Source organism: Gallus gallus, chromosome 2 (assembly GCF_016699485.2).
Source record: "Gallus gallus isolate bGalGal1 chromosome 2, bGalGal1.mat.broiler.GRCg7b, whole genome shotgun sequence".
NCBI lineage: Eukaryota > Metazoa > Chordata > Aves > Galliformes > Phasianidae > Gallus > Gallus gallus.
In genome coordinates, this window is record NC_052533.1 from 20479971 (window position 1) to 20492789 (window position 12819).

At 43.9% G+C, this 12819-nt stretch overlaps 1 protein-coding gene and 1 long non-coding RNA gene across 7 annotated transcripts in view; one reads left to right on the forward strand and one right to left on the reverse strand.

Moving 5' to 3' along the window:
- FAM171A1 (family with sequence similarity 171, member A1) overlaps nucleotides 1–4552 on the forward strand; it is an 84921-nt gene extending 80369 nt beyond the window's left edge. For all 5 annotated transcript variants that reach the window (XM_046938332.1, XM_004939262.5, XM_046938333.1 and 2 more), the window contains one exon: nucleotides 437–4552. In XM_046938332.1, the coding sequence (XP_046794288.1) occupies nucleotides 437–2135 (1699 nt within the window). In that variant the 3' untranslated portion in view covers nucleotides 2136–4552. The remainder of the gene's footprint in view (nucleotides 1–436) is intronic.
- Nucleotides 2216–12703, reverse strand: LOC121110077. Of its 2 annotated transcripts, XR_005857437.2 has the most exons (3): nucleotides 11282–12703; nucleotides 10403–10553; nucleotides 2216–8802 (listed from the first exon to the last, which is right to left on the reverse strand). It is a non-coding gene; the product is annotated as an uncharacterized LOC121110077 (long non-coding RNA). The 2 variants fall into 2 exon arrangements; XR_005857436.2 differs by having other exon boundaries at nucleotides 10403–12703.
- Nucleotides 12704–12819: the final 116 nt, after the last annotated feature.

Sequence of the window (12819 nt, forward strand, 5' to 3'; positions counted from 1 at the left end):
GAAAGCTGAATGTGCACATCTATACCTGTGTTTTCTAAAACTTCCTATCAAAAACAGGTATTGGTCCAAGATCTCTGTAGTTATACCTGTTCTGCACTCGCCAACTGACCTTTTTAAATCAGTCCTGTATTAAAAAGAATGTTAAACTTTTATCAGCAAGTCTATGCAAATGAGTGATTTTGTATATGCCTCCTGCAGGCAGTTGCTCCAATTTGTAATTGGTGCTTAAGGTGTTTGCGACTGACATAAGTTGCTCTGTAATTTCATCTTTACTGCTAAGATAAGGTTTTAATTGGTAGGTTCAGTAATAATACAAGTTCAATTCCCCCCATCACTAATCACTGCCTAAAAGCCTCCCTTTAACACACACTTACTGTACTTGTTTCTGCATACAATACTCCTAACTGTGTAACTCTTTTCTTACTGGCTTTTATAGAAGAAAATGTTTAAGACCACGTCAGCATCATAAGAAACTGCAACTTCCCACAGCACTGGACACTTCTAAGAAGGATCAAGCAACTTCTATGTCCCATATAAATTTAATATTTTCACGCCGTGAGTCGGAATTTCCTGGCGGGCTCTCTGTTGCTAGCAATGGACACACTGAAAACTCAGGTGCAAAGGAATTAATCAGTGCTGTCCACATGGAGATGGTATCACCTAGTGGAGAAGCAGATATGCATACACCTATGCTCAAACACTCCTTCAGTACTTCCCAGGAGTTCAGCTCCCGAGAGGAGCTGCTCTCTGACAAGGAGAAAGACAAGAGCAGAATTTCCTTGGATGACCTGACTCCCAGCGGGTCTCTGAGAAAAGACTACCACAAATCAGCAGATAGTTTTCCTTTAAAGACAAGAAAATCTACAGAAACAGCTGAAGGCTATGAGTCCCCTGTCAAAGATGAATATAGGAGAAGTTACAATGCTATGCTATCTCAGCCTTTATTTGAAAAGCAAGAGAGAGAAATTCAAGTATCTATGAACCATATTGCTACTGGAAGTAAATACAATATTCAGGAACAAATTTACCCCACACCTTCAGCTCCTGAAAAAGAGCTGCTGGACTGCAGACCTACTGAATGTATGATGTCTCGTTCAGTCGATCACCTTGAAAGACCTACATCTTTCCCTCGACCAGGTCAGTTAATCTGCTGCAATTCTGTTGACCAAGTTAATGACAGTGTTTACAGAAAAGTTTTGCCTGCATTGGTGATCCCGGGTCATTACATGAAATTGCCAGAGCACTCTTTCGTTAGCCAGCCGCTGGTTGTCCCAGCTGACCAACCCATTGATCTAGAAAGACTTCAGGCTGAGCTTCCCAATCCTCACGCACGGCTTTTTCCACACCCCCCACAACAGTTGCAGCCCCAACAGTTAACATCACAAGCAATATCTCAACAACATTTGCAAGATGCAGGTGCAGCCGAGTGGAGTCAACAGAACGCTTCCATGTCCGAATCTATTTCCATCCCCGCCTCACTTAATGATGCGTCCCTGGCTCAAATGAATAGCGAAGTGCAGCTTCTTACAGAAAAGGCGTTGATGGAATTAGGAGGGGGAAAGCCATTGCCTCATCCTCGGGCGTGGTTCGTTTCTCTAGATGGACGCTCCAATGCTCACGTTAGACATTCGTACATCGATCTCCAAAGAGCTGGGAGGAATGGGAGTAACGATGCCAGTCTGGACTCTGGCGTCGACATGAACGAACCAAAATCTGCACGAAAGGGAAGAGGGGATCATCTGTCCACGCCACAGAGTCACCCACCAGTGCAAGAGCACCAGCAGAGAGAGCGGAAGGTTTCGGATAGCACAGCTTACACACAACTTGTGTATTTGGATGATATGGACCAAAGTGGCAGCGAGTGCGGAACGGCGGTTTGTAGCCCTGAGGACAATGCTCTGCGATGCCTACTGGAAGGCACGAGTAAGAGAAGCGGTGTGCAGCTGCCCAGCCTGCAGGAGGAAACGAGAACTGTGGATACCAAACCAGAGCCATTAACTAGTCCTGAGCATGGAACGTCAGGTCAAGATGAGGAGGAGGATGAGGAGGATGAGGAAGATGACCAAGGTGAAGATAAGAAGAGTCCTTGGCAGAAACGAGAGGAAAGACCACTAATGACTTTCAACCTAAAGTAAGCTATTGTGAAAATCCACCATTCAGTGGAGTATAAAATTGCCAAATATTCTTTCTGTGGAAGTGCTTGATTTTTTTTTTCCTTTTTCTTTTTTTTTTTTTTCTTTTTGTTGTGGAGAGAAAAGAGAACAATAAACTGTGGTGAGCAACACGTGAAAGAACTGAAACGCATTACTGTGTAAATGTTAGAAAAAGAATTAAAATCATTCCTCTGATTTAACGGCTGCCTCGGGTGAGATGGCTGAACGAAGAGTGTGATTGTTATTTCATATACTTGATATTGGTCATCCAGGATGTTGAAAATACTGACAAATCGTTTTGGTTGGTTTATGACCTCAATCTCCTTAAGAATGGGAGCTGGTAAAGCTTTTGTTTTGTAGGCCAATTTTATGTTGATAATGCTACTGAAAGTATCCTAAAACAAGAGTTTGACACGTGGTGTCCAAAATTGTGCATTATCTCAATGAAAGGCTATGCATTGCTGCTTTTAGTAATATTTTGCTTATACTATGCTTTTCTTAATTTTACAAGTTGGTTGTAAACATTTTATGTCCTTTATTATAAACTACTCAGCAATTTATTTTAATGTAAAACTGCAGGAAACTTGAGTAGCATCCCTTAGCATTGAAGCCTTTTTATGAAACCAAACTGAACTTTGTGTCGACTAAGATTCCTCCAATTCTGGTCCCATTTACTCAAAGTGCCTTTTTTACAGTAACAATGAACAGTCCCTTCTTTTGCTAACTCCTTTTAATTGACCCCGTTTGGGATTTTATAAACTTCTGAACTTCTACCTTTTATTTTAAGCTGCATGCCAAGAGTCCCCTTTTGTGCTGAGCATTTCTCATTTCAGTACAGTGTATTCTGTAGCTATCATGTATATTGTGGATTCTGTTTAGCCAGGGTAGACTTAGAAGACATTTTAAAGGGCCCAGAGTAGCCAAGAAGATAGTTTCATTGACTGTATATATTGTTAGCTTCCTCTGGAATCGCATGAGCGAATCATGCTCATGAAATGGACTATAGGCCGAGCAAGTGGACTGAATGTGTCTAGAAAACCTTTTGAAAAAACAAATGTACTATCCTAAAGTGCCAGAACTGCTCTTCTGTGCTTTCTCCATACAGAGCTGCTTGGTTATCCAAAAATTATAATTGAAAATAAACTGCAAAAAAAAAAAAAAAAAAAAAAAATTGTGGGTTTTTTCCTCTGTTTATGTTCATCACTTTATTTTATATTATTTAACGAGCAAAAGGCTTTGGTTTCTCTTGTGCTTATGTGACTTACTAACAATTGAACTTTCTTAAGCAGTTCTAATGAGCTTCAGCCAATACTGAAATGTAGACCTCTTCTCAGAAAAGCATCACCCTCCATCTTGATAAATACTTCGCTATTGCTTAAGTGTCAGTGCGCACCTTGGAAATGAAATCCCGGCATCACCGGACTTCTGTGCTGGATCTGCTGCTCGTGGGAGCCATTGTTGTTCTGGGATTTCTGTGGGTACCCGCATCCACTGGGCACTGCTGACTTGGGCATGGATTGAGTTCAAAGAAGACAAAGTGTGTATGACTTCACTCACGTGGAGTCCTTCCTTGACATTCGATCACGTTTCATTCCGTTATTTTACTCAGCATTACCAGCAGGCACACTTAATAAAGTTAATTATTATGTAATCTCTAAGGTGATTAGAGAAAGTGTTGTATAGTTTCTATTTATTTTTTAATAATAAGCCTTGACTCTTTTATTTTTCCTTTTTTTTTTTCCCTATAGATATCAGAGCCAGTGTTGTAATTCCCATCTCACTGAATGTATTAATCTGACAGTCTGGTCTCAACCCAGGAGCTGAATCCAAATTTCATAGGTCCCAGTCCAGCGCTCCTCTCCATCCACAAACCTACATCACGTCTGTTTTGTTTTGGTTCGTGTTTGCCAGTGGTATTTGTCTGCAGGAAATCTATAGTATTTCTGTTTGTGGAGTGCGTTAAATGTTGAAGTCACCGTAGTAGCAGTAAGTCACCTTCTGGTGGTTGTGTGCCTTCCAGGTCTTCCTGTTGCGTTCAGGAGCTTTGCTACTGACCACATGTGAACTGGCTCTGTGGTGTGGGTAACTTTCTGTCCGTCTGTGCAAGGTCATCCAACAGCCAAATCCTGCCTGCTTCAGAGGGATGGTATTGATGGGATTTCAGTCAGTGCTGGTATCACAGTGTCACTTACTAATCAGAATGCTGTATCCAATGAGTATTTGGTTACAATTCCAACCTACTCGAATTACTGTGCTATTTAATTTTCAACTTTCTGTTCTTTTAAATCTGTAATTTTTCATTACATTCTCTTTTCACAGATTCCTTTGCGAAGTTTCCACCTTTATTATGTTGTAAAGTGAAATTGTTGCTATTAAATTGCAGTGGTTTCTTTCTTTAATCGTGTCAGTTTTGTGTTTGAAAATGCATTTTGATGGTTTGACAATTTGTGATCCTACTACGGCAAACGTGTTTGAACGAACCCAGTGTGGCTATCTGGCAAGTCTCAAAAATAATGTTTGTTTATTGCTGTGTTCTCACCGGCTGTGTACCAGTTTGAATTCGATTTTGCAGAACAGAAAGCGTGAGAAATGTGAGCCCCGATGTGGCCACCCATCCCAGCCACGCGTTAAATCAGAGGAGTGATCCCCCATGTAGAAATTGCTCCCAGTGCTTTGCTCTTTTGCAGTAAGTATTGTAACTGCAGTGAATTGAGCACTCCTGGAATACCTGGATGGTGTTTTCATCTTCTGCCCTTCATTCTACCCGTGAGTGCTCTGGAACACCAATTGTTCATTGGTACTCCAAACCCAAATGATTGGAGTGGTAAGAAACAACGCATCCCATGGAGGTTTGAGTATGCAGAATATTACAGGTGTAAATGAGCAAGTGTTCAATGAGTGTTTATTCTTTCTCTAGGAAGGTTCCCAGTTAACCAAAAAAAGGCATTTTTTTCTTAACCATTGAGAATTCACCTGAGGATTAAGACTTGTGACAGCACTGTAACTGCTGAACTGCCAGTGGAGCGTAAGCTGGGCTGTGTGGCGTGGTGGCATCCATCCATGCACCTCGGCAGCATTAAACAGGAAGCTGTCGGTTTGGTTTGCCAAACGCACGGGCACCGGGTGATCTTATCCATCCGTGCTGTCGTCTGTGGCTGGGAGTGTTTGAGTACCCATCTGCCACCTGGCGGTGAGCTGCTCAGCTACTGGAGCCAGAGCTGAAAGGCATTTTTGGAAGTGATTTAGGAGATAAATATACGCAGTATTTTTATGACTGTGTATAAAGCACAGTTTATGGATTCCATATAAACACAGTTATAATTTCAATAACAGCGGTAGGCAGCTGGCACGGGACCATCAGTTGTTGCTTGGAACTGTCGGTCCAAGGGCAGAGATTCAATCTGCTTGAGAGCCCATGCCTGCACCGTACCTGCAGTGCTTCTCTGCTTATAACATCTCTTCATACCATGCAAGTGAAAGCATATCAGCGCCAGTGTAGAGTATTAAAGTGTAAATGTGCTTGTTTTCTCTCAGCTCATTAATGCCACAGTGGATTTAGATTAAAAATAAAACAATTGTAACTACTGATTGTTTCAGAAGCTGAGGAAGGTAAGGGCATCACTATCATTATTCTTTCCTAATTCCCCTGTTAGAACCAGGGGTGATCTGGCGGGTCCCACACCACCCTTACAGATGTCTGGTATTCACATTGCCCGGCTGCACACCAGTCGGATCTGAACCTTTGGGTAGGAGAGTAGGCAGCAGCCAAGTGCCATTATCAGGTTAGAGGAGCATTTTTTCCTTACTCGTGTAATTCCAGCTGATAAAGTGACACCTGGTACTGCCTTCTGTGTGACAGTGAAAACAGAGTATCTGGTTCTTTTTAGCAGTAATCCTGTAGTACCACAGCCGATCCGCTTGCTAAGTATGGCACCTGGTCTCTTAGCACTTAGCTGAAGTATTTTGTGTTGATGTGTATTTCTTCTAGGAATAAGCAGTGCCAGTTAGTCTGTTTGCTCATTAAATTGTTCTTCTGCCTTGGAAGCTTACAGACACTGGAGAGGGAGGTGTGATGACAGTAGGGAGCTACAGAAGGGATATGTGTTTACAGTTCATTTTTGTAATTGTGGGGCTCAAATAATGGGAGATGCAGACTGCTAAATTAACCCAAATGAGGAATGGTTATGCCAGTTTTACATTAGAAAGGAGAAATGGTGCTCGAGATAGTGCTGTGGGATGAGAAATCCCACTTTACAAGGCTTGCCTGGTCCTGCAGCAAGACATGTCGAGCATCAAAGCTGGGAGAAATTATTCCAACGAGCTCCTTTTTTAAGCATTGTTTTTAAAGGCTTTGGTGATTGAGCAATCGTAAGGAGTCTGCAAAAGCCACACTCTTATTGCCTCAGGACTGTCCTCTTCCCAGCCTGCACACGGTGTTCTCAAGCTCCCTCCCAGAAGTGTTGCCTCCTGAGCCTCTCTTTCTGGGTACAGGCCTGTCATCGTCCTACTTTTGTGCCAGTGGCTCTGGGTCTGGCAGCAGCATGTATGCACCAAGAGCACATCACAAACTCTTCGACAGGAAAATGTCTCCATGACAAGAAAGCAAGGCAGTAGATTTGCCCACGTATCGCCCTTACACACACGATCAGGGCAGGTCCTCCCAGCCGGCATCCCCTGCCCCTGGAGGTGAGAGATGCTCTGTCAGGGCTTCTCTGTCTTCAGCCCATTTTATGAACTCAGCCCCTGCCACCACTTTTTAGCTTTGTGCCATGCCGTGAGGCCGACTCAAGCTGTGACATCCTCATGACATCTCAGCAATGTTATTTTTAGGTGTTGGTGAGGGTGAGATTGAGAAAGCTCTCTGCCTCTCTCTGTCTGTGCCACTGGTTTTACCTTGATTGTAATGCCTCCTAATCCTCTGTCCAAAAACAAAGAGAGAAGCACAGCGTGGCGGCCGGGTTCCTGCATATGAAGGTTAATTGCCTTGTGAGAGCTGGATGGGTGCTTTAGCCCTTGAAATCAGCAAAGCTGGCCTATAAAGACGTGTGCGTGTGTGCATGCACATGCATGTGTACATACATAAATGTATTTAATATACAAGTTGGCTTAAATGCAAGCTTAAGCATTTGGAGATCAAGCAGTGCCAAAGTGAATGTTGTTCATCTAGGCAGACTGGAAAATCCAGCAGAAGAGCTCATCAAGGTTTGTATTAATTAGCTTAATTGTTCTTGTGGTCTGAGATTGCAGTTGAAGCCATACTTGATGCTGAGCTGTGCTGTGCTTATGCCCTCGACTTCAGTGAGATTTATTCATTTATTATTTGCCTACTAGTCTAGACACGATGCCTAAATTTTCTTTGTTATTAAAGCTTCTCTAATGTCTTGAAGCAATTTACTCTGCAATTGTTAGAACATTAGGTGGAAAATTTCCTCTTTGTTGTAAAAGCTGTAAAATTCTCAAGGGCAAATTCTCACTGAAAAATCTCCAAAAGTTTTGCATAGAAATGGAAGAATTGTAATAGAGCCTCATTTCTTGGTTTCTTCACAGAGAAAATTCTGTGTCAGTGAGACACCTCTTAATTCAATGCAGTTCTCCAAGCAGTGGGTACACATCCCGAACAACACTGTTAATCTGCTTCTCACCACCCAGGAGGTACGAGGAACCTCTGTTACCATTATCTGATTATCTGATTTGTACTTTAATGGGATGCTTCTAGTCTGAGCAGCCTAAAGGATACTGAGAATGATTTTCTGTCAGCTGTCGTGGAAATGTGGGAAATAGCCAGAAGTGTCAACACCCTGAGCAGGGTGGTACCCCCGGAGCGTTCTGCTTGGCATCAAATACAGTTCTCACCCAAGGTCCACTTGTCCTTGGGCTGCAGTATGCCAAGACTGGAAGAGCTCCTTTCCAAATACAAGCATCTGTTGGTTTCTGGTAAAGCAAAAGGGTAACAGTACCAAAACACCTGACAGAAACACCTTTAGTTTGAGGGTTGGGGATAGCGAGACATCTAGAACTCCTTCTCTGGCCCTGAACTTCAAAAACTATTCCAGTCTATTCATCAAGGTTTCCATCCCATTTTCTAATCTCTCTTACAAGGTGTCTGAAACTGTTGAATACCTCAGGGCAAACCAGCTATGTAGGAGAATCCCAATAGTTCTGGACTTCCACAAGTGCTCTGACCTGAGAGTTGTAGTGAGGCCGTAGCCTCTTTGCTCTGTTGGGAAAAATGTACAACTATCCTAAGAAAGAGTCCCATTCTGCTTTAGGATAAAGAACTATTGGAATGACAGAAAATTCTGAGAACTTTCATTTTTGAAACCTTATGTTGGGATGATCGGAGAATGAAGAGCCGTTTGTGTTTCTGTCACTCCCACTGCTCAGAGGCAGGGAAAGCATCTCGGCTGTACCTGCAGCCGCCCTGCAAAGAGGAGGAGCAGCAGGTGACTGAATGAGGGGGAACTGCAAGAGACTGACAGAAGGACTGATTTGGGAGCGGGTGGGAGTAAATTGGATTGATTTGGAGATTGGATGTGCAGAAGTAATTGCTGAGTAGTGGTCAGAGCCCCTGAAGCTCCTGATCAGTGTCAACTCCATCCTTATCAATAAGTCTGTCACCACCAGTTCTCATTCACAGTTTGAGAAGAGCCTGAAGGGTTAGAAAAAAAAAAGGTTAGATGCCAAAATGCAAAAGATAGATGTATAAATCTGTAACAATCATTAAGAGCCAATTGCAGTTATTGAGTATTTTTGTATGTAAACCATTATTTGTTTGTTTGGGTTGCTTTGTTTTGTTTTGTTTTGTTTTTCATCTTTTAAGGATAGAGAGCACAGCAACAGAGGAATTGCAGCTCTGGAACTGATCTAAACCTGCGTTTGATCTGAGCCTTGTATTGTGCTCCCACCATCATCAAAAACAGATGCGTCAGAAACCTGGGGGAGAGATCTCTACCAGTGATAATAACCCCCATGGGATAAAAGTCTTTCTATCCTTATCACTTATGCCCTTCAGCATGAGGTTTTCTGTTTACTGTACATATTTTAAATGCTATAACATGTTTTCACTATGCACGTAAATGTCTAACCCCTATTTAATGCTGTGTAGGCAACAGCCCTTTGCAGCCCAGTTGGTGCTTCCTTGCAAAAGGTAATGGGTAACATGGAAGAGGTATGGTATGAGCTGTGTTAAAGAACTTGGGTGAATGTGTAGGAGGGAGATGGGCCACAGAGCACTTGTCCTCCAGCAGCACAGGGAAACAAGCAGGGCTGCAGTTTGCCATGCATGCCATGCAGGCAGGCCGAATGGGTGCAGAGTGGGAGAGGCAAAACACAATGATCAGGGACATGAGTTCACATGGATGCAAGCATGCAGCAGGCTGGATCACATGTTCATTCCCCACCCATTTCATTCTATTCTGATGTTCGCTTTTACAAGCCTACAAATGTGCTTTTAATGCATTTGTTAAGTGTATTTTGACTCTCTGATCTCCCACCCTTGCATCTCACTCAGGACTGAAGAAGGTGGTGTGTAAGTTCTCAGCATGAAGAGCAGGCAACAAGAAGCAGCCATGAGGCAGTACCACAGCCATTCATGTGAAGCAAAGTCTAAACATTGGTTTGCTCTCTTACAAAAAGGTTTTTTAAAAATTAGGACAATAGAAGAAACGTGCAACTACTAATTTTCAAATTGGATTAGTTTGGCTTCCAATTTACAAGATTATTTGCATTATCAAATTCATTTTATATTATAAAGGCAATGAATATTTCAATGTGACAGAGGTAGGAGCAGTCCTACAACTGCATGAAAATTTCAGATACTTCTGCAGTGGTTAATACTCAGAACCCCAAGTAATCAGATGATGCCACTACTCTGAACACTGAGTATATGCTATATATATATGTACGTCATTTGTTCACTGGGTTGTAGTTAATCACAGAACCTCAGAATGGCTTGGGTTGGAGGAACCTTAAAGCCCACCCAGCCCCAACCTGTGCCATGGGCAGGGCTGCCCCCCACCAGCTCAGCTGCCCAGGGCCCATCCAACCTAGCCCTGTGTGCCTCCAGGGATGGGGCACCCACAGCTCTGGGCAGCAGTGCCAGTGCCTCACCACCCTCTGAGTAAAGAATTTCTTCACAATATCTAGTCTAAATCTCCCCTCTTTTGTTTTAAAGCTGTTATCTCTTGTCCTATCACTATGCTTTCTGCTAAAGAACCTTTCCTTTCAAGCTATGTTGAAACTGAACTCACTGTGTCTGCTACTTCTGAGTAAGACCTTGCAGCTGGCTGGGACTTCTATTGGAACAACAATCTCTTTCTCACGCTTTTATCTGTAGCCTGGTGAAACATCTGAGCGTGAGTTTCCAGTGTCATACCTACAACAGGGACACCTCGTGCTCATCTGAAAAATAAATATTGATGACAGACAATGTTATTTCCACAGACATTCATGACACCAATAGCAGGATGCTACATATTGTGTTCATATTCTAACAGCATATTGAAAAGAAAAAGAAAAAAAAACCCAAGAGATGATGAAATCCATAGAAGTGACTTGGGGTCTGGAGTGTATGCCTTCCACTAGTCTAACATCCAAGCCGTACCACAAACTGCATCCTAGACAGTCTGACCTGATGTTTAATCTGACAGGCAAGATTTGACAAAGCCCTGTACAGCTGCTGAAGTCCAGACTTCCCAAACCTCAGTCCTTCTTGCAGGTAAATTGAGGTGGCTCCTCACTCAGTAGCCCAGCAAAGCTTTGAACTTCTGTCAGCCACTGCAGTGCTCCACGTATTTGGGTGTTTGTAAAGCCTCGTTCTCAGTGCTGGATTTTGCCGTGGGAGTCACATGCTGCATCACCCCGGTCTATTTGCGGATCTGAGCCTATGTTCATGTGCTCACATTTAAGCTGGCTGAAAGCCTCTCAGAATTGTAGGCAAAGGTTAATTTTGTGTACCCAAGACAAGCTCATGGCTGCATCCGTAACAGAAAGCAGAGGAAAGAGAGAGAAGCTGGAAAGTGAACAAAGATGGGGAAAACTGTGGTGGTCCCCGGCACACTGCTGTTACCTGCTGGCTGGCAGCAGTGAGAGCAGCTAGGCAGGGCCACGGCTGTAGTGTTTGTACTGACCTTTCTCTCTTCCTTCCAACTTGCTGCCATAAGCAATTGGATATTTTGGTTGTGTATAGGAGCAAACCAAGACCCACTCCTGATGTTCTAAGGAAACCTGTGAAAACATCCATCCCACCAAAGAATTATTCATCCAACGATGGAATTATTTTAAATGCTTTTGTGATACACTCTTTAGCACCGAGAGAAGTTCATCTCCTGATTAGGAAATCTATTTTCATTTGTTACAGATTTTTTAGCTTTCGGGCAGAGTAACCACGGTTATTTGATTCTTTGTTTTTTTCTTAAGTCTTCCTAAACGAAAAGGATCTTACCTCTCTCTACACCTCTAGGGAGAGGTCTTTTTATCAGCGAGAAACTGTAAATTCAGATCTTAACAAACACTTTACGTGGTACATTTAAGATGAAACACGTCTGCTAGCCTTTGAAGGTCTGCTTTGTCTGGTGCAAGTGTACGGCTAGGCCTCCCATACAGCTACCTGGGGACAAACACACCTGCAACATCAGTGCTCTTGCAGGGAAGTTAGGAGACAACTCACACATGAAGTACAGTGGACAGCCTTTGATTTTTTGTCATGACATTTTCCGCCTTTGAGTCTTTGAGAACGTCATGGATTTGAATTACAAGTCCCCGTGGCAGCCAGCATACTGTGAGGACCAACCGCAGGGGGACAGAGCGGCCCTCAACCCGTGCTCAGCATGTGCAGACCTGCAGTTTCACAGAGAGAGCAGCTGCATGCTTACGTAGCAGCCCTCTGCCAGGCCAGCGAGCTGCGTTACATGACATGGCATCTGCGATATCTTCCTCGCATTAAACGACTTTCAAGAGGGTGGCAGAGATAAGGAGAAATTGCAACCGGTGCGTATTATTCAGAGGTTTTAATGCACCCCTTGGCAGCCGGCCAAACCAAGCTCAGAAATTCTGAACTCCATCCAGAAATCTCGATGCGACCCTGGAAATCGTCGGAGTTCAAACAATTAATGCAAGGTTCTCTTTATTTGTTTTCCTGGTTTTGAATTGTTACGATTCCAGCTCCAATTTTTCCAGCATGGAATTTGTAGAAAAGAAGAGCCCTGGAAGCAGTGTGATTTCCTCAAACAGCCCCAGACTGGAAGCAGCCTCCCGTGCCTTCACAACCCAGCGCTGCTCCGTGATAACATCACGGCTGTGGCCTCCGCAGCTCCGCTGTGAAGCCGTTCCCAGGGCTGCGTGCCGTTGGAGGTGTGAAACCTCTTAACATCAGCTGGAACGATTCGTGCTGGGTGTCCTTCAGCGTCACGCAGATCCCACTTCAGGAAAGCACGGCGTGCTGTGAGGGCCGGTGACAAGGCCCTCTGGTACCTCCCAACAGCAACTCTGTGTCAAAATATTACCAGCAGAACAAAAACCACGGCATAGACAGAACGCGCTCCGCGCTGCCGAGGCCCGCCGTTCCCCGCCGGAGGGGCACGGCCCAACCCCGGGGGAGGCCCAGCACAGCTGTGGGGCGGCCTAAGGGACCTCCCCGCTCCGGGAAGGCGGTGGGCGCGGGATCGAT